This window comes from Phaenicophaeus curvirostris, chromosome 3, assembly GCF_032191515.1.
Source record: "Phaenicophaeus curvirostris isolate KB17595 chromosome 3, BPBGC_Pcur_1.0, whole genome shotgun sequence".
NCBI lineage: Eukaryota > Metazoa > Chordata > Aves > Cuculiformes > Cuculidae > Phaenicophaeus > Phaenicophaeus curvirostris.
In genome coordinates, this window is record NC_091394.1 from 11,866,390 (window position 1) to 11,887,959 (window position 21,570).

Genomic DNA, 21,570 nt, shown 5'->3' on the forward strand with positions numbered 1-21,570 from the left:
GGCACTTGGTTCAGTGCCAATAGGACATACTAAATTTCCTGTTTTCCCCTCTGTCTTCTTAAACACAATTGGGTTTAAAAATAACTCTCAGAAAAAATTATTTTTGCCCAGGCTTGTAATTAGCATTGTTGCAGGGATTAACACGGTTTTATTGCCATAAGTGAAGGACAGCAAATAGGTCTGTGAGAGTGCAAGTGCATGAGTAAGGAGGGGTAAGTGCAGGGAACTCTTAAAAATACATGTGTTATCAAATTGACTTTTATCGGCGTATTTTATTTCATTTAAGTTCTCTATGCAAAATAATTAATATACAGTTTTCTGTTTCTTTTCAGGTCTGTAAACAGCCAGTACTGCAGGAAAGTTATAGGTGGAATGGTTTGGAACCCATCTATGAGACGATCTTTATCTGTTGAGCATCTAGAGACCAAAAGCCTTCCTTCTCGATCACCTCCTGTTACCCCTAATTGGTAAATCCAGTTTCAGCCTTTGCCGTACCTACCAGCCTCCTTCAGTGTTGGCATGTCAGAAGGATGAGGCAATAGGTCTATGTTGAATCAGGAGAGGCTCTGTCTGGACATAATGAAAAACTGCTTCTCCACAAAGACAGTTGTGCGGTGGTTGCATAAAGAATCTGTGTGGTCTTCATCCTTCAAGACTTTTGAGATCTGACTGGATAAAAGCTTAAGCAGCCTGCCCTGACCTCAGTTGACCTTGCATTGAGCAGGAAGTTGGGCTAGATGACCTGTGTAGGTCCCTTTCACCATGAATTATCTTATGATTAGAATTTTAACAATACAGGCAGCATTTTAGAGAGGGAAAAAACCTAATCACTTCAGTGTGTTGAATCTAGCACTCTATGATTTCCCTACAAAATGTTTAAAGGTTAATTATTTAAAGTGAGGCTTGTCGTGAAGATTTTGGGACACAGATTGCAATAGGATAGAAAACTCACTTTGAAAAGGTTTTATGAATTATTCTGATCTTCTAACTTGTGCTTGTGTTCCTATTTTTAAGGCGGAGTCCTAGACTACGTCATGAAATTCGTAAAGCACGACACTCATCGGTAGATAACCTTACAAATGAGATTAGTTATATTACTGAAACAGAGGATGTTTTTTATACATATAAGGGCTCTCCAACATCGAAGGACAGTGATTCAGAGTTCTCACAGAACCGTAGTCCACAGAGGAGGTAAGGACTTCTGCAAACAATTAATTGCCTAATTTGACTTTTTTTAAAAAACATCAAACAAAAACCCAAACAACTTTAGTATAGAACAGTCATAATTGGTTACAGTATTAAAATGAGTTCAAACAGTTTTGTATTTGCATAAACTTTATTTTGACAGGTTGTAAACCGCAAATGCCATGATACAATACAACAAGGTAAAAACAAACCAACCCTTAATCTCTAAACAGTTTTCAGTAGTTGAGTTCTCAGTAAAATTAGAGAAGCTGTTAAGGCATGCCTGCTTGTATCTGTAATATCAAGTTTCCTAGTAGCTTCTGCAATCCTTCCCTACCTTATAAGCTCCTAACTTTTTTGTTGTGGAAGTCTTACTGAGCTCTTAAAAGAGTTCACTTACAGAACATCACCTCAGCATCATCAACTGAAAGAGGTACTGCACTTGTGTAAACATGAGAACATAATGCTAGCAGTCATCCATCTTTTTCTTCCTCAGAGGAACTGTAGATTGTTAGTCTAAAGGTAGCCTCTGCAATTTGCCTTGAGGCGGTTTTTACTGTATTCCTGCAGGACCAGCTTTGCTCTCCCTGCAGCCATCTAACTACTGCTAGGTTTCTTTCCAGGGTTCGAGGCACCTATCTTTGTGCCCTGATTATTTATTTGCCCATGTATTACATTTTAACTTGAGATTAACACAATACTAACTTCAGAAACGATGTACAAAGTTATTGATTTTTCAGTATCAAAGAGAAATCAAATCTACTTTAAAACTTTCAACTGGGGAGAATATGATGTATTAAAATGCAGGTTCATTTGTAACATGAAAGGAAAATATTTTCTAGTGTTTCCTAGTAACTTTAAGGCAAGATGTATTTTGAGAAGCAGTGTATAAATAGAAGCTAATAGATAGCTAATACCTCTGTGATAGTGTGCAGATACTAACTGTAAACTCTGGATTTAAACTGTTTCCTTCAAAGTCTAATACCATGATATCGTTACATCACAGCAGAGAGGTTTCTATGAATGAATGGAAAAATGGGTATGTTGTATGTGTATTTGGAGTTGGTGACTGGTGTTTGATCTAGACAGGCTGCGTGGATGGTCTGAGGCACTCTCTGTGGGGTTCAATAAGGCTAAGGTCCTGCACTTGGGACAAAACTACCCCATGCAATGCTGCAGGATTGGGGAAGAGTGGCTAGAAAGCTGCCCAGCGGAAAAGGACCTGGGGGTGTTGGTTGACAGCTGACTTAACGTGAGCCAGCAGTGTGCCCAGGTGGACAAGACAGCCAATAGCATTCTGGCTTGTATCAGAAATAGTGTAGCCAGCAAGACTACAGAAGTGTTTGTCCCTCTGTACTCGGCACTGGTGAGGCCACACCTTGAATACTGTGTACAGTTTTGGACCCCTCAATACAAGAAGGACATTGAGGTGCTGGAGCACGTCCAGAGGAGGGCAACAAAGCTGATGAAGAGGCTGGGACACAAGTCTTATGAGGAGTGGCTGAGGGAACTGGGGCTATTTAATCTGGAGAAAAGGAGGCTGAGTAGAGACCTCCTGTAAAGAGTTGTTGCTCTCTACAGCTACCTGAAAGGTGGCTGTAGTGAGGTTGGTGTTGATCTCTTCAAGTGTCGGATGACAGGACAAGACAAAATGGCCTCAAGTTGTGCTAGGAGAGGTTTATCTTCAAGTTGAGGAAAAATTTTTTCACTGAAATGATTATCAAGTGCCAGAACAGGCTGCTTGGGTTTGAGTCACCATCCCTTGAGCGGTTTAAAATATGTGTAGACGTGGTGCTTAGGAATGTATTTTAGTGGTGGAATTGGCCGTGTTAGATTTATAGTTGGACTCCATGATCTTAAAGGTACTTTCCAGCCTAAATGATTCTACAATTCTTTTTTAAATTGTTTTTCCATTTTTCTGACTGGAAGTCAGACAATTCTTAGTACTAGTGGTGTCAGTAATAGCCATGGTAATATATAAAAATAATTCCTGTAGATGCTGTGAACAGTCATAAATAGGTAGCCATGTCTTTCCTGTGCTTTAACATTTACAAATGCACACTTCTAGAAGTATTTTCTGAGTAAAAATAACAAGAGGCAGACCATGAGTAGAGGTGATGAGAGCAGAAGCTGTAGACAGAGCACCAAGTTGCCATTCTGTCATCAGTGACTGGCAGATTGTGTCCTGCCAACTAGGACATTGTTGGGTTTTGTCTTTTGTTTTCCTTTTTCTTTCCTTCCCTTGTAGTGTGTTGGGTTTTTTTTTCCTTTCCTTTCTGTTTCACCTATTCTATGCTACTGAGAATGGACTGGGAAAGCCTGCTTTTATGCTGTTTCTCAGACAGTGAAAATAAGGTTGTCTGAATTTGAAAAGAGCACATTCATTATTTTTCCAAGCACTAAATGACTATGCTATATCTGAGAAATATCACTCATAGGAGAAGATTACTGTTATTACCTTGCATAGAAAATTTGGTTTGTGTGTCTTATCCCCAGTGCGTTTTTGTTTTCTTGGGTATGTTTATAATAGTTGATACTCTGCAGGAAACTGAAAAAATGCTTACATAAATATGATTAGTTTAAATTTTAAGTGTGAGTTTCAGGAGGAGATTGTGATGCATCGAATCAAAGATCGTTTATTGTATTGACTTACAGACTTTCATGAAGTAAAATAGTTATTGATACTTTCCTTTTTAACAATTGATGTATAATATACAGAAACCATTCAAAGCAAAAAACCAGTTTTTTCTATACACTGTTTTCAACAGTTTGTTAGTCCACATTCCAGTTTTTCTTCTCTCACATTCTTCCAGTAGTCATTACTTGCCTCAGTCTCCTTGTTGACAGGTGTAAAATAAAATTAAGTATATATGGATAGTAAAATCTTTCTTTCCCTGAGTGCTTTATTGAAGGAGGGAATCTAATCCTTTCAGCTGAATCTGTTTCATAACAAAAAAGTTTGACTTTCATATCTTCAGTATTAAATATGAACACTTGTCCTGGACTTTTGCCCCACTATAAGAATATTTAGATATTAACTATAAAATACCTTGCAGTGTACTGATAAATCTTTTCAAGCCAACTTATCCATTTTTGCCAGGCTTGTCTTTAGTAGATTTGAATTGAAATGACTGAATCATGTTATGGAAGAAAACACGATTTGCAGTTTTTACATTTCTTGTTCATTAGAGGAGATCCAAAAGTAGCTTCTCATAGCCCTGCTAATGCACATTGTCTTTACAGGGCTCTTTTTTTTTACTGCATAGCCTGATGTCTGGGACTGTTAATAATGTTGTTAATTAATTAATACCTTTAGCATGAAAAAAAATTTTGAAACCTTTTTGGAGAGCTACTAACAAATGACTGTGAAATGCTGATTTTTGACCCCTGAATTGTTATGTCTGGGACCTCAGATCTTAATTATAGTTGTGCAGCTCCTTGATTTTTGTAAACTAAATATATTCACATCTATTTAATTTATTATGTCTAAAGCTGAAGACTCTGCAAGCTGCAGTCAGCACAGGATATGGCTCTTCTGTATTCTTCAGGCTGCCATCAGCATTTTGAAGGGGTGGAAGTTGTTTTCATCTGTTTCACTTCAGCCTCTAGCCAGTATCTTAAGTCCTTTTTGTCAAAACAACAAATGGTCCAAAATAGACCTACCTTCAAACAGATATATAGTGCTTTTTGAGACAAATACATAGGTAAAACTTCTATAATAAGAACTGCTGTGTACCTAATCCTACCAAGGCATACCTTGATGGGTATCTGAACTGTAGAAGCCCCAACAGCTGGCAGAGCTCTACACCTCCCTCTACACCTATTTTTCCTACCGACAATACCAAGTATAATAATTTTTTTTAATAATCAGTTTTCTTCCTTGTTTTGTTTACTTAAGAGAATTGGTCAAGTTCTATTTTCTTTCTATAAAACAGTGCACAAATTAGAAAACAAATTACATGGGACAGCTCTTCATTTAGAGAGCATAAAACATATCAGTTACTAATATGTCTTCTTTCATTTCCTTAAATATATTGTACTGTATCAACTTGCCAACACTTAGAACTATATTTACCATTAAATACTTCAAGTGAGCATGCTGGAGATGAGGGTCAAGGATATTTTGCCACTTATAGAATTATAGAATCATAGAATCACCAGGTTGGAAGAGACCCATTGGATCGAGTCCAACCATTCCTATCAAACACTAATCCATGGCCCTCAGCACCTCGTCCACCTGTGCCTTAAACACCTCCAGGAAAGGTGACTCAACCACCTCCCTGGGCAGCCTGTTCCAGTGCCCAATGACCCTTTCTGTGAAAAAATTTTTCCTAATGACCAGCTTAAACCTCCCCTGGCGGAGCTTGAGGCCATTCCCTCTTGTCCTGTCCCCTGTCACTTGGGAGAAGAGGCCAGCTCCCTCCTCTCCACAACCTCCTTTCAGGCAGTTGTAGAGAGCAATGAGGTCTCCCCTCAGCCTCCTCTTCTCCAGGCTAAACACCCCCAGCTCTCTCAGCCGCTCCTCATAAGGCCTGTTCTCCAGCCCCTTCACCAGCTTAGTTGCTCTTCTCTGGACTCGCTGTTTGTCTGAAGAGCACAGTGAATGGTTTAAAAATGTGCTTTTTGTGAATATTCTACTTTCTAACTGAAATTAGTGTGGTATATTCTATAGACTGACTGGAGAAAAGAAAATTGGAAAACGGAGTAAACCATGTGCATAGGTGAACTACAGAAAGCCAAGGCAAGCTTCTGAGTCTTGCACTTGGTGTAGCTAGACTGCTTCTGCTATCCAAATTATCAAAGGTACTTTCATATTCAAGTACAATTTGAGGCCCAGGCATAGTGAAAAGAAGCAATTTTTCTCTCTCAGATTAGTGTCTGCAGAAAAGATTGGAGCTGTCTATTACATATGCATTATAGACAAAAAATTGCTCTAATCCCAAATTAACATATATTAAATAGAGCTTTATTCACAGGGCATGAATAGGTTTGCCTATCTAAGTGAACTATCTCAAATCACAGCTGCAGACAAAACCTGTCATCAAAGACAGTGCTGAAGAGGACTTCAAGAGGACTTTTGTTTAGCCCAGGGCTCCCCTGCCTTTGTGAAGAAAGCCTCTCCTGTCAGTTCTTTCTCCTCTTTGTTGCCCTGCTGCTGTGCATCTCATCTAACTGCTACTGCCACTGACAAATTAACAGTAACACAGACATGGAGCCCACGCTGAGCCTTCCGGAGTCTCATAGGTTGTTTTCTGTGTTGTACCACACTTTGTTATGGCTGCACCTCACCGGTTCAAAATGGGTAATCCAGTCTGTCTTCTGACTATATGTTGTACTTCATCACTGTATTTATCCCATGCCTACATGCATATGCACAATACTACTGTTACTTTATTTTTAAAACTATTTGAAGAGTAATATTGCAATAAAACATAATAATTAGTAAATACACTTGTCAGGTAACTGTTTTTCAGTTAAAATTGGCTTTCCCTAGTCTTGACTTCTGCTTCCCTGAAGATGTTTTCTTTTGAGAGATTTTCATTTTCTTCATTGAAGCACTGCTGCTACAGACTTACTACATTCCTTATTTTAAGCAAAGTAGAAAACTTCTTGATGTTCTATGAGGTTACATATCTTATCTGAAGATGTCCTTAAATACTAAGATATGTGTTAGGGAACAGTTATGAATATGAAGTCTCCTGGCTTTCCTTTAACACAGAAAATACATTAAGTTATGAGATTTTATTATTTCTAAAGTTATCTCTGTGGAAAAGCTGCTTTAATTTGGACGGGGTTTTTTTTCAAAGTTGTTTCATACCAAAAGGCTACTTGGCATCAACCCGTCCTAACCATCTGCTGTTCTGGTAGCTTAGATAGAGCTCCTGGAAGAGGTTGCCTTTGAAAAAGATGTTTCTCTTTCCACGTTAATGGGTTTGAACCACAGCTGGTTATAAAGGCAGGCTGATGGACTTGTGCAGGGAATTCTTTTTGACTGCAATTTTTTTCTTTTTTTAGCCTGGTGTAATACCTGAAGGTTACTTGATAAAAGTACCACTGCTAGTTTCCAAGTTTGAAATAAAGAAAATGTTAGTGGTATAGAGGAACAAATAGTCTTTACTGATATGCCTTTCCCTGGAGCTGATGCAATCTGTGTGCTACTGTGTCCTTTAAGGGCAAAAGGCTACAGTCCAGTTGAAGTATTTGACATTGTTTCAAGACCAAGTTGGGACATTCAAGAAGATCTTTGATTTAAGCAGTAACCTTCAAATCTAAGTTGGCTTTAACCGGGGGAACAGACTTGATTGCATTTTGGAATCAAGTACTCTGACATGCTTGACTTTACATAATATGTTAGATTTTGACTTGAAAGACTGCACTGTCCATGCTCAGTGCAAGTTCAGGTTCGCAGTATTAATGTCTTTATAAAAAAAAAAAAAAGTAAGAATGCTTATTACACCCAGTAATGCAGGATTCTTCACAGATAAGCTGTTACAAGAACAGAAATAAAAATTGAAAGAAACTAGCTTACCCTTTACATTCAAGTAAATAAGTTAAAATTTAAACAACTGAAAAGAGTTTGCTTGTTTCCTTATGTTCAAGTATTTGCTGTAAATTAAAAATCTGTAGACTTAATTATCTTGATAATACACATTGTAAACACTTGGTGAACTTAAAATACCGGAGTCCAAGGTGTGCCATGAAAACATCAAAGACATGGAACCAAGTAGTATTTAAGGACCTTCAACCTTTAATTTTCCCTATATATTCCTTTCCTTTTTCTCAAGCATCTTCTGGTGAAGTTCACACTTCATAATGCAATCAGAAGTAAAGTCAATGAATGACAAGAAATGAAAACTGAAAACTACCGTGTTGCTTAATGGTCTTAACCTCTCAGAACCCAGCTTGGTGCTGGTGACTGTGAAAAGAGAAGAGTATCTACTCTTCACTGTCTGTGGATTTAAGGCTTTAATCCAAGTTTGTGGGAAGATCATGTGTTGTTACCAGCACCCACACTTGCCCCCTAACTAAATGTTGTCTCATTAAAGTAAGCCACTTTGATTTGGACATGAAGCTGTTAGATGCAAAGACTTACTGGAACAAGCAGGTTTCCTTGCAGTTCAGGATGATCTTATTCCTGTTAATTATGCTCATGAATTTCTCCTTTATATGAGGAGATTAGCTTATTTTTGACCTTACATATTCCGGTTTAATGGCTTGTGCTTTTTAAAATGTTTTTTTATGCTATAGATGGAACAGTTTAAAGTGTTAATATAGCTCTTACTTGCCTTCTTAATACCTTTTTCACATTTTTGAACACTTTTCTGAGCAAGGAAGGTACTTGTTAGTAAGAATATATGAATTTAACTATGTTTATAAGGTGCTATCTTAAGGGAAAAAATAACTGGATTATTGGCTTGGAAAAGTAACCTGATAAAGCTGCATGGAGAGTCTTGCTACTTGAAATGTATTCTGTTTCTCTTGTTCAGTCTGTAATTAAATAAACCAAAGATGTCTGTCTGGTTTGGAAAAACAGATTATGTATGAACCAGTGTTTTGGCAGTATTTAGAGTAGACTCAGTGGTTTAACAGAAAAGATTAGCTGTTAAAATATCTGTTTAACTAGGAAGATTATTTTAAAACACATTTCTAAGTCATAAGGTATACTATCAATCAGTAAGAAAAACTTGCAGACAGATGAGGCATTATAGAACTTGTACTTTGAGTCATACATTGAATTTTCTTGCCAAAGGAAAGGTTATCAAGAATATGGAGCCAACTCTTCTTGGAGGTGCACAGGAAAAACATGTGAGGCAATGGACACAAGTTACAGCAAGGGAAATGCTTGAAAGACACAAGGGGAAAAAAAAATCACATTGAGATTAGTTAAAACTTTGTATAGATTGACAGAAAGGTGGAGGTGTTTCCATCCTTGGAGGACCTCATACACAATGTGATGAGGACCTAAACACCCCCGTCTAACTTCAGTGTTCACTGTTCTTTGAGAGTTTAAGTGATATCTCAAGATACTTTCCAACCCAAACTACTTTGAGTCTACAATGCTACGTGTTATAAATGCAATACATTGCTGAATAAGCTTTAGTCTTAAAATTAAATGTGCTTGCAAAGTTATAAACCTCCTTAACTTATATTCTAAAACTATCTTTTACTAGTGATATAGATGACATAATGTGCACTGTTCCAGAGTTGGAGGGGAAGGAAATCACATGATGAACTAGTATACAAAAAGGAAATTGACTTGCACTGTGCTATGAATTTCTGGAAGTGCTTATACGCTCCTTGTATAAGTGTGATACATCATCTGGTGAAGGTATTGCACTGAAAATAGATTTCCTGAACGTATGCTGCATTTGTTCAATTCTTTCAGCTTGAGAGACAATAAACTGTAGCTGCAGAGTGAGCTTTGATTCAAGTACTATGGGAACACATCATTATTTTAACTAAAATATAGTAACTTTTGTGGGCAAAATTTTTAAAGTGTTACTGTTGATGAAAGTATCTTTCAGACATATCCAGCCAAGCCCTAGTAACTAATTCCTCGGTAGAAAACTGCAAATAATATTAAAAAGCATTTTAAATAAGTTATTTGTTCTTAGGTTTTAATTGTACACAGACACGATCGATTCTTTGTTCTTACAAAACCTGCTGCATTTCAACGAGTCCTTTTTTGTGTACTTTGGCCTTTCTCAAGGAAGATGCTCTTATAATACTAGACAGTAGATCTTGAACTTTTCAAATTAGATGTCTAAGACTACTGCTAATAGACTTTTATGAGTTTCACTGTGCTCTTCTACTCAAATATACATAAATATAGTACAAGTATATATTTTGCTTGCATGTAAGCCTTTCTCTTAAAATAGAGAACCTTATTAAAATGTACTCTGCTTTCCTTGCCTGTTAAAAAGCCAATCATTTTACATCCAAGAAGAAAGTAAAAAAGTTGAATTGCAGATCTGTGGTAAGGCAAATTTTGCAGCAAGCCGAGAGATGGCGGAATATCAGAATACATGAAACTTGTGGAAAGCCAGTAAACTGGAATATGGTCAATAGACACAATGCAGAGTAACTAAAAATATCCTTTCATGAGTGATGGCAGTAGCTTACAGATGGGAATGTTTAGAATTTATTGAAAATCTCAGAAAATCTTGTGTATACCATGAAGTCCTCAGGTTTTTCTGTAATGGTACTTTTTAATTATGCTGTGCAAAGGATCTACATGGCCTCCTTACACAGTCATTCTGTTCATAGAAATGCTGAATATTCTGTATGTAAGTTTTTCTAAAGGGCAGCAAAAAGATGCTGCTGCAAATACCTTTCACTTATTAGGCTTATAAATATTAATCCGAGTTTTAATGGTGAGCTCTCAGAAAAGAGGTGATAATGGAAGTGCTGGCACACTTGGTCTCCCCAGCCCTGCAGGTGTTACAATAAAAGAAGCTTTAAGACCTTCAAGAACAGGACAAGGGCAAAACCTACAGATGTTTCCTTCAGTTGTTTGTAAAGAGGGAGTTTTGATACAGTGCTATTGTTTCAGTTGACCCTTTTCTCCTGGGGTTTTACTCCACTGTAGACTATCATCCTTAGTTCTCAGAATAGCAGAATTCCCTGGTAGGTCACACCAAAGTGAGGAGGAGGGGTCTTTCCTTAAGACCTTTCCTTTCTGTTCTGATAGAAGAGGAGAGTTAGACTTCTCAGGGCAAAGAGTTTTCTTATAAGGATCATCACCAACAGAACAAACCATAGTGCGTGGAAGATTGCAATGACATCATTTTAGATGTATTGTGGAGTAAGGAAGAGAAATTGCCTCCAGTTTTGAAGTGTTTGCATGTTAGCTGCACCAATGGAAAGCTTAATCTCCTTGCAAGGAAGGGCTCTCTTTCTTGATGAAAAAGTTGAGTGGCTGGTCTGGTGAGTGGTGACTTTTATTGATTTAAAATGTCATACTTTGTTGTGGAACGTGGAAGATAGGTTAGTAAAGTGTGGAATAACACATAGCAAGGAAAGATCATCTAGTTATTCATGTGTAAGATACTTTATCATATTGGTGAATAATTATAATGCTAGAATTATTATATACTAGAAATACTGTTTAACTGAGTAGCAGAGCAAAATTCTGCAGCTCTAGCATGCTGAGTTACTGAGGGCTTTAGGAAGACACAGCTGCATTGTCCCTGATAAATTCTTTTAAGCCTTGAATTTGGTCACTTTCTGGGTCAAATTTTTGGTTGCCTTTTTCTACTTGAAAAGGTTACAGAATGCTACAGTAACTCTTCCCGAGCTGGTAGGTTTGAATTACAGTGCAATAATTCTATAGATAAACCTTTAGCAAGTATTACTGAGAATTTTTATCCCACATTTATGTCTTCAAATGTATTACCAAGATGATGAAAAAATTGCTTTATGTTTATACACAGTATATGAATGGAAGCTCAAGTTGGTGTTTTTCTGTCTCAGAGTACCTCACTGTTTGGGGAGGAAAGAAAGGAGATTCATATATTAAAATATGGACATAGAATTGTGATAGAAATAGATGCAATGTGTGTAAATTTTTGGTGAAGGCTTTTGAAAGGGCTACCTTATGGCAACTTGAATTCTGTACGGTATTTGATAACGGGGCTGTAGTTCATCTGTGGGAATTCATAGAAAAGATGTAGAGTTTCATTGTTCTTTGCTTCACAAGGAAATCAAATAGCTTAAACGAAAATAAACTCACTGTGTATTTTTAGCATGACTTCCTAAGGAAATAAGGTTTATGTCACTATATTGCCTGTCTCTCTCTGTTTTCACTTGAAAACGTTTGGATGATTGCAGTCAAATCTGATGTAAGGGTCAAGTTTTTTAAAAAATGAAGTTTTCTACAAGATCAGTGAAAGCTGGTGGCTTGGCAGAAAAAACCCTTAAACCGACATTCTCCTCTTGCTGAGCAATTACAGGATGAGTTCAGTGGTTCTCTATTCCATTTAGGTGTGGGCTGGTCAGGCAGTAAGTGAGTGCACGTTCCCAAAGGATCTGCTGTGCACTGCTGGCATTTAGGGGGTAAAAACATTATGGGTATGGCAAATAATGAGAACCAGAGCTATTTGCGGGAGATTGGGGGTGGATATCAGTGGAATCAGAGGAGGGCATTAGAATCATAGAATCATAGAATGACCAGGTTGGAAGAGAGAAGAGACCCACCAGATCATGGAGTCCAACCATTCCTATCAAACACTAAACCATGCCCCTTAGCACCTCGTCCACCCGTGCCTTAAACACCTCCAGGGAAGGTGACTCAACCACCTCCCTGGGCAGCCTGTTCCAGTGCCCAATGACCCTTTCTGTGAAGAATTTTTTCCTAATGTCCAGCCTAAATCTCCCCTGGTGGAGCTTGAGGCCATTCCCTCTTGTCCTGTCCCCCGACAGGATTACTATATTATATTATACTATACTATATATTACCTGTCCCCCGACTAATTACTATAGTAAAAACGGAAAAAGTTTAGTGCTTTACAAAAAAGTGAAAGCACGTACAACCCAAACCTCCAAAATTCTTGGGAAATCAAGCTTCACCATCTCTGCCTCTCAAGGATAAATTTCTTTAGATTCTGGGATATGAATAAGGAAACTTAAGCAGACTGATACTGCTGCTACTTTTACTGTAGTTTTGATGAAATATAGTACATAATTCTTAGCATTGAGGTGGTTTTAGAGAACAGTAATTAAAAATTAACTGTATACTGTGAGTTGCCTCTTATAACTTGACAGTTCAACAACTCTACATTTGAACCAAACTACTTCATGTTTTTATTTTTCCAAAATGGACTTGCATCACTTCAGTTGTTTTGGTCACTGCTTAATTACATTTGTAAAACTATCCCACCTGCCTTAAGCTTACTTTGCTCTGCAAGCAACTTTTAGTTAACTTATACTTTAAAATTAGCCTTAGTGTCACAGCTGTTGTTGGAATTGGTGTCATATAGTTTAGCTCACTGTTTCAGGTGATTTCTGATAAAGCTAATTGAATGCCTTGGAAAATGCTATGTACTGCAAATTTTGATTTCTTTTCCATACTAAATTGTCTTCATGTATATAACCACTTCTGCTTTAGTTGTGCTTTATCTTAAAGTTCTCTGTCAGCGTCTGTTCTGCCTTCAAAAGTGTAAGAAATTTGATGCTTCTGAAGCTGCCTGTGCTTATTTCTTTTTACCCAGATGTAAAGATTTTGTCACGTTTGACTTCTTAGGAAATAGAGCCAGTGATGTCTGTACTCATTGTGATACGCATGTAAAACTTTCTTAAATGATGTACTGTGCCTTGCTAAATAGTTGCCTTTGTAAACTTGTACACAGATTAAGTTGCAGTAGCAGATGTGTGTTGTCTGTAGTTGAGCTTGTTCCAAAAATGGAAATGAGTGGTTAGAGCTGCCCTGGGGTTTTGTTGAGTGTTTCATAAATTCCACAGTTGTCTGATTCAGGCTTTCAGCATAGTATTAAATATTCTTTAGTTTATGATAAGCACATCTTTTGGCATTTGTGCAGGCTTTTTATTTTAATTAGAGTTTAGTTCTTGTTCTCCTGAAGGTTTAACTTCTATTCGTTTACTGCTTTTTTTTTTTTTTTAAACAGGTCTTCTGAGCAAGAATCACCAAAGTGAGTTTTCTTTAAACTTTTACTGTAGAATCTCTAGCTTTATGATATAAGAGGGCGTCTAGCTTAATAAGCATTTGAAAGATCCTGGAGCACCACCAGATGACTTGGCCAATTCGAAGATTTGAAGTATTTAATTACTGACTGTTGTTATCCTTGAGTTTTAAAGTTTCTGAATCACTATGCCAGGTTTGCACCCCAGTTTAATCCCCTGCATGGTTATAACTACCTCAGTGACATAATATATTGACTGTGATTAAACCAATAATTGTCACTTTATTGCCTATTTCTCTGACAATTTACCATGACTCTTCTGCAAAGCACCTTTCCCCAGAGGGATGAGGTGTAGGTAGCACTCATAAGAGGGAAGAATGACAAAGAAATGTTTTGCATGAATGAGAGTAATCATGGCAAAAGTTTTTTCATGGGTAGAATTGGCAGCTGAAGTGCCTTTCCCCTGGGGTTCAGCTCTCTTCACGTTACTGTGATTTCCTGTACCGCTACAACAGTGCCTTTCACTGCTATCATCCATATTTTGCTTAAAATGTTTTTGTTATTCTGGTTTTGTTTTGTCCATACTTCTGGATGTCTGCTGATCACATGATAGTTTTAGATCATACTCCAGTCCTGTTAACCTGCACCTCAAGAAGCGATATTAAATCTAAAGTTGCCTTGCTCTTCTGATTGGGCAGTACATTTGTGTGTTTTACTAATTAATTTAAGTATCTATATAACAATACCTTTTAATATTTATGTTTCCTTACTAAATGAAGGAACGTATTGGGAAACAGTCCAACACGGAGTTCTCTGACCCACGTCTCACCTAAAGCCTTGGCTCAGTCTCCCAATGGAGTTGGCAACATTTCTGGTTCTTACCCCTTGGAAGGGGTGGATAAACAGTTCTTGGAAACATATGACAACATTACAAAAAGTGGCTCAACGGAAGATTCCAGTCAGTACTACTGTGATAAGGTATGAATTCAGTTGCCTTCTTTAAGTCAAAACTAGTACTGGATGTAACTTTGAACTGTAGATAAAGAATGCACAAAAGTTGTGGGTTTATTTCAGGATGAGCACATTTTATGCAGTAATAAGAATAAATCATGTCTCACTATTCAAGTTTATTGATGGCTGTGCACACTATATGATAGGCAAGCTTGGCAACTGCATTGTTTTCCATAGTGTCCAGGCTTCCAGAAGTGTCTGCAGGGGAAGCTCCTGGTGGAATGGGAGTCCTTACATGGTTAATTCTTATTTCCTCCAAGGGGAAAGATCAGATGACTAAAGTTGCTATATGTCTTGACAGAAAGCACATCTCTGCTTTATCCCAGACATCTCTTTTTCAGGATGGCTAAACACTGTCCTTAGAATTCTGTGCTGACTAGAGAGCAGCTCCTTCCTGCTAGCAGTATTGGAGCAGATCGTTCCTCCCCATTCTTCAGCCTGTTCCAGAGCAGTGCTGAACACCTTCCTAACCTGCCTGTCTAGTAGCCAGTGCCAATTTTTAATCCTTCTGGCTTATGGGGAAAAAATAGTCACTTCATAGTCCTTAGAGTAGAATCCATTCAAATATGTTGCACCCAATGTTTTTTCATTTTAAGTTACCTTTAGTAATGGCAACGCATTGAAATTAGGGAGAATGTGTTAGCTGTTATGTATTTGCTCTTTTTACAATTTAAAAGGTTACAATCACAATCATATTCTCTAACTTTAGCTTCTTTCTGTTTTAAATGTGGACTTACATAGAGTATTCTTGTTTAGCATATCTAAATTTGGATGCATTATTTCCTAATTTGCTGTTATTTTCTTTCAAAACTTAGATAAGTTTTGTGGGTTTTTTATGTATATTCTAGAATGACCTAATTGAGGGCGATTTACTTTTGGTGCGTATCATACCAGATGAAGATGGGAAGTTTGGCTTTAATCTAAAGGTAAAACAGCAACCTTTTAGTTGTTTGTAAATATTTTATAGATATACTATGCTTTGACTTTATGATTATCTTTCAATTTTGTTGCAATGCTTTGGAGAAAGTATGTTCTACAGGTATTTCTTACTGACTGAGAGTTTTTAGAAGTGACATCCTGCTAAAGCAAAATTTTCAGAAATAAATCTCTACTACTTCTGTGGTTTTAGTTGCATGCCTAGGCATGGGCGTGGCATGTTTCCAAAGCAGGCTGGCAATTTACCAGCTTAAATATGAACTTGGAAGCCTAATTAAGGCATCAACTTTTGGAAAACTGGACCTCAGTATTGTAGTTATAAGGATATAAGTTAAATAGTTTTTGCTATCCAATTAAATAAATTAATTAAAAGCCTTATTGGAAAGGTGAAAATTAATTTATGAAGAAAATGGAAATTTCTATTGATAATTTACTTTTGTAAATTTTTTAGATTCCTTCATTGAAATTCCATTTAAGCAGATAAGAGTAGTGTGAAGTAGCCATAATAACAAAATGAGGTAAAATTTGATCTTTTCACATTGACCATTTATTGGTGAGGCAGTAACAGAACGTCATGTAAAGAGAATAAGGGTGTGTGGCTGTCTGGAACTGTGATCCTACCTGATCCCTTGCCAAGTTCATTGCAACATTGAAGGACGCTGTTCACCTTGCAAGTTCACATGTTGACTTAGGCTTATTGAAGGGTAGGGTTAGAATAAATTCTGCATCTGATCTGTTTATTGCCTACTAAAATACATGGCCAAGCAAAGACAGTGGGTCTAATTTACTGGAAATTGGTAGATTTAGACACTACATCCTCACCCTCCCCACTTACTGTTGAAAATTCTTTCTTACCAGCCCTAGCTATAATGACAGAGCATAAAGTTTATGTAAAAATAAAAAGTGTAGCATCATAGAATGGTCTGTGTTGGAAAGAATCTTAAAGATCATCCAGTTCCAACCGCCATGCCACAAGCGGGGACACCTCCCACCAGATCAGGCTGCTCAATTTCCCATCCAGCCTGGCCTTGAGCACTTCCAGGAATGGGGCATCCACAACTTACCTGGGCAGCCTGTGCCCGTGCCTCACCACCCTCATTGTGAAGACTTTCTTCCCAATGTCTAATCTAAATCTTCCCCCTTCCAACTTAAAGCCATTCTTTTTCATCTTATCACTATGTACCCTTGGGAAATGTCTCTCCCTAGCTTTCCTTTAGGCCCCTTTCAGGTACTGGAAGGCCTCTATAAGGTCTCTACAGAATCTTCTCCAGGCTGAACAACCTCAACTCTCAGCCTGTCTTCATAGCAGAGGTGCTCCTTTCCTGTGATCGTCTTTGTAGCCCTCCTCTGGACCTATTCCAACAGTTCTATATCCTGCTTATGTTGAGAATTCCAGAACTGGACACAGTACTCCAGATCAGGTCTCACGAGAGGAATAGAGGGGCAGAATCACCTCCCATGACCTGCTGGCCATGCTTCTTTTGATTCAGCCCAGGCTAGCCTTCTGGATTGCAAGCACAAATTGTCGGCTCATGTTGAGCTTCTTATGTATAAATATAATTTCTCGTATATAAAGTAAATGATTACATGTTTTAAATGCTGCTTACGTTCATTATAACGATATATTTTTGACTGTTATTTACTTGACATTCCTCTAGGGTGGTGTAGATCAAAAAATGCCATTAGTGGTATCAAGAATAACTCCAGGATCACCTGTAAGTAAATTCTTAAGACTTTTAATCCCTTCCTGTATTACTCCCCCCACCACATACAGAGGGTCCATACACATAGGAATTTGGAAGCCCATGACCAGTATGAGATAGCAGCTGAGCCATTCTCTTTGGAAATTGATTTGACCAGTGGTTTCTTAAACCACAGATGAAAGGATCTGGAAGTGTTAGCCAACAAGATACCAGTAGAAAGCATGTTTGTTACACCCGTCATCTCAAAAAGCACGTCTTGAACTGGAAAATGTTTCATGAGGGGCAAGAGCGATGACTGAAGAAGCAGAACAGTGTTCATTAAAGAAGTGAGTAGTCTGGGTCTCTGCAGTCTAGAAAAAGAACTAATTTAAAGAAGATATAGTAGGCATCTGTAAGATTAAGAGCACTGTGAGCAGGGAATTGCAGTAGGTGAACTCTGGGCTACCAAAGTCAGTGAAAGTCAAGTTCTTGATGTGTAGTGGAGTAGTTCTTCATGCATAAGATAGTAGACCTGTGGAACTCCTAGATGAAGGATGCTGTGGTTTTAATGATTTTATGGGTGGTCAAGAAAGGAAAAATACTTGGGAGAAAAACCTGCTGACAGTTACTGAATAGGCAAACCACAACAGGCTGAGGAAATCCTTTGCGCTAAAAATACTTATTGGATGGGAAAGTGGCAGGGCAAAGGGGATGCAGAATATATTTGCTGTGTTCTTATTTGCCATGTTTTTTTGCTTATGGAAATATATATGGATTAAGTGGAATGTTCATCAGAATCAGTTCCACCACTGAATTTTTCTGTTGAATTGTGAAACAATAGTAGAATATAAAATCTTGGTAAGTTTTTCTAAACAATTAGTACATAAATTTGTGAGGATGTATGCTGTCTCAAGCTTCATTAACTTTCCTTCTTTCAAAGGGTATTTCCCAAGTATCTTAAAATAATTTCAGTGCAAACTTGATAGGAAATACTGATGACTTAATCCTAAAAATCCAATGTACTCTTCATCTTGTAGACACTTTTGAAATTTTATAAGCAGTCACAAGGCTGATATCTAAATGTCATGATGTAAATAAGGCTAAACCAGGTTGTTTGAAAAGGTTTTTGTCACATTAGTGACTTATGGCTTGATTGACCAGTGCATAGCACTACAATAATTATTTAAATAAAAGACTGATGGGAAATTATCATTATAACTTAAATCTACAAGGTGAAAATAAAACAATCCTTGAAGTGTTTCATGGTCAGCTTAACAAACTTCTTAAGGATAATTTGACATACTGAAGTTAATGTAGAGCAGACAGTCTCATTCCACAATCAGAGAATGAAAGATGCTTCTCCAGAGGCAGTGATTTCCTTTGCAGATTCAGATTGTCTTCTGGAAAGCATTGATCTGGGGTTTTGGTTTTCTATTTTGTATTGGAAAGGGAATGAACTTCATTTAAACGTCTCCAGTAAGTTGCATAGTCATAGGTTCAAGTGACCACTTAGCTTTCTAGCGTAGTAAGCCACCAACCAAGCAAGCAAGCTATTGAGATTCAGGAAATAAATTGAAAACAGTTATTGCATACCATATACTCAACTGTTTTGTAGAAGTCATATCATGTTTCAGCAACAGGAAAAAGATACACTTATTTTTAAAGCATAGCAGTAATAACATTTATTATGTTGTATTCTATAAACTAAGTTTCACCTCCTCTCAGCTGTTTAATGAAATGTAGCTGGTATTTGAAAGTTCAAGTTAAGCAGTCTAAGGAATGCACTTCTACATTATTTTAGCTCAGTGCCTTTCCTTCATTGTATATACTACTGTTTTAACTTGCTCTGGATTGGCTCATCACCCTATAAGTTGTCCTCGGGGATGCTGTATGGTAATATTATTTGCTAAGGTTACTTCTCGGGTTTGTAGGTCACTTTTTGCCACTTTCCAACAAAAAGATCTGTATTTCTTTGTTGAGAAAGTGAAGCAAATCTACTGACCAAAATAAGGCAGTAATGTCCCTTTCACATCCTAAAATTCTTTTAAAAATCCCTCTTTAATGCACCAGCAATCTAGTATGCCAGGAGGATTGTAGGACAGAGTAGCCAAAACTGTTGTGGGAGAACATGAAGTCTAAAACAGCAACTGTTTATCTGGTTTGTTTGTTTTGGGTTTTTTTATCTGAAGCCCTACATTGATTCTTCCCACAAATTGTGTTAATGTCCCAAGATTGCTAAGAAGTCATTATGGTTTTATTTAATAGAGCTTCTTACTGAAAAATAGTATGCATGCTTCTTGGAGCAATAACTAGGTGATTAGCCTAAAATGAAACATTGCATGTGTCAATAAGGCAGGAAGCCTTTGACATAATTAATTGTCATGAAAAGCTCAGTATCTGAAAAATCTACAAATTAAGCTTACGCAGAAGGAATTAATTCTTCTTCAAGATATATTTTAAATAGAGAGATGATTTAAGTAAGTGAGCTGAGGCATTAACACGTGACATGATTAACAAAGTTTCTTTGAGCGAAGATATTAATTTCCTTCTGTAGCAAAGAATAATAACCAGCAACCAGCCAAGAAATCTAAATTACAGACAGGCATAGGAGACCAGAAACCATTCCCTTCACATTCTTGTTGACATCTTGGTGCTCCTAGAATGACCCGATATGGTCTTTATATCATTTATCTTTCCAAGCTGTTATATTACAGAGTATTTATGTCTTAAACAACAGTATTTCAGAGTGATTAAATCAATCATTCTTCAGTTTTGCCTTTGTAAACTTTGTAAACCAATATGGCAAGAGAGTTTTGGGGGACCTGTGAATAGCTAGTTCATAGAATCATAGAATCAGCAGGTTGGAAGAGACCCACTGGATCATCGAGTCCAACCATTCCTATCAAACACTAAACCATGGCCCTTAGCACCTCGTCCACCCGTGCCTTAAACACCTCCAGGGAAGGTGACTCAACCCCCTCCCTGGGCAGCCTGTTCCAGTGCCCAGTGACCCTTTCGGTGAAAAATTTTTTCCTGATGTCCAGCCTAAACCTCCCCTGGCGGAGCTTGAGGCCATTCCCTCTTGTCCTGTCCCCTGTCACTTGGGAGAAGAGGCCAGCACCCTCCTCTCTACAACCTCCTTTCAGGTAGTTGTAGAGAGCAATGAGGTCTCCCCTCAGCCTCCTCTTCTCCAGGCTAAACACCCCCAGTTAAGTCGCTGTTGAACACTACGGCCGTTTCTAATTCCCATTCTTTTTCTTTTTACATTTGTCTGTATTTAGAAATCATTGTCAATCTTCTCTATCCTGCATTGTCTTCTTTTCTTATTTCTTTGGGAAAAGTTGAAAGGAACTACTCCTTTTTTAAAAAATTTTTAAGCAACTTTTCTGCTGGGTTTTTTTCCTCATGTGTACATCTTTCTTTTCTTTCCTCTTTTTCTTCTTTATTTGTTTTGTGGCACTCATGCATGTTTTAAGTTTTCTTTCCTTTCAGTTTATTTTCTGACAGTAGTGGCTCCCAATTTATTTTCTGCTTCGTATCCTTGCCTCTATTGGGGTTTTTTTTGTTTGTTTGTTTTTTATTCTGCATTTTTCTTCTTCTTGGCTCTTTCATTATCACTTCTCCTTTCCCTCTCTTCCTAATTTTTACTTGGTAATATAGTACATCACTGACAAACTTACTTTAGGAGATATCAATGCAAGGCATAACCAGGTCTAATTATAGAATAATAGAATTATTTAGGTTGGAAAAAACCCTTAAGATCATTGAGTCCAATCAATAACCTAACACTGCCAAGCCACAACACCATTTTGAATTAGAACAGCTTGTTCAGATTTGGGGGGTTAAATGTTATTTTTTGGTAGGGCTAATAACAGTGGATGAATAAAGGTCAGGGAACCAGCACTGGCATTAAGGAAATACAGGGAAATACTGTGAATGAACTGCTACCTGTTACATAGGGAAGGCTGTCGCCTATGTGGGGCCTTGGTTAGAGATGTGGGAAGAAAACTCTGGACAGGCTCATGATTATCATCCACTATTGTTTTTCCAAGTACACAGTACTGAAAACCCAGCAAGAAACCTGGGGTTTCTTCAGGGCCTTGAGGCAATGGTGAAGG

The 21,570-nt window shown here is 37.7% G+C and overlaps 1 protein-coding gene across 1 annotated transcript in view; it reads left to right on the top strand.

Moving 5' to 3' along the window:
* Positions 1-21,570, top strand: part of PTPN3 (protein tyrosine phosphatase non-receptor type 3) — a 173,690-nt gene that overhangs the window by 118,919 nt on the left and 33,201 nt on the right. Inside the window, exons 13-18 of the mRNA XM_069853382.1 lie at positions 333-467; positions 1,015-1,191; positions 13,809-13,832; positions 14,603-14,801; positions 15,683-15,760; positions 17,429-17,485. Of these exons, the coding sequence (XP_069709483.1) occupies positions 333-467; positions 1,015-1,191; positions 13,809-13,832; positions 14,603-14,801; positions 15,683-15,760; positions 17,429-17,485 (670 nt within the window). The remainder of the gene's footprint in view (positions 1-332; positions 468-1,014; positions 1,192-13,808; positions 13,833-14,602; positions 14,802-15,682; positions 15,761-17,428; positions 17,486-21,570) is intronic.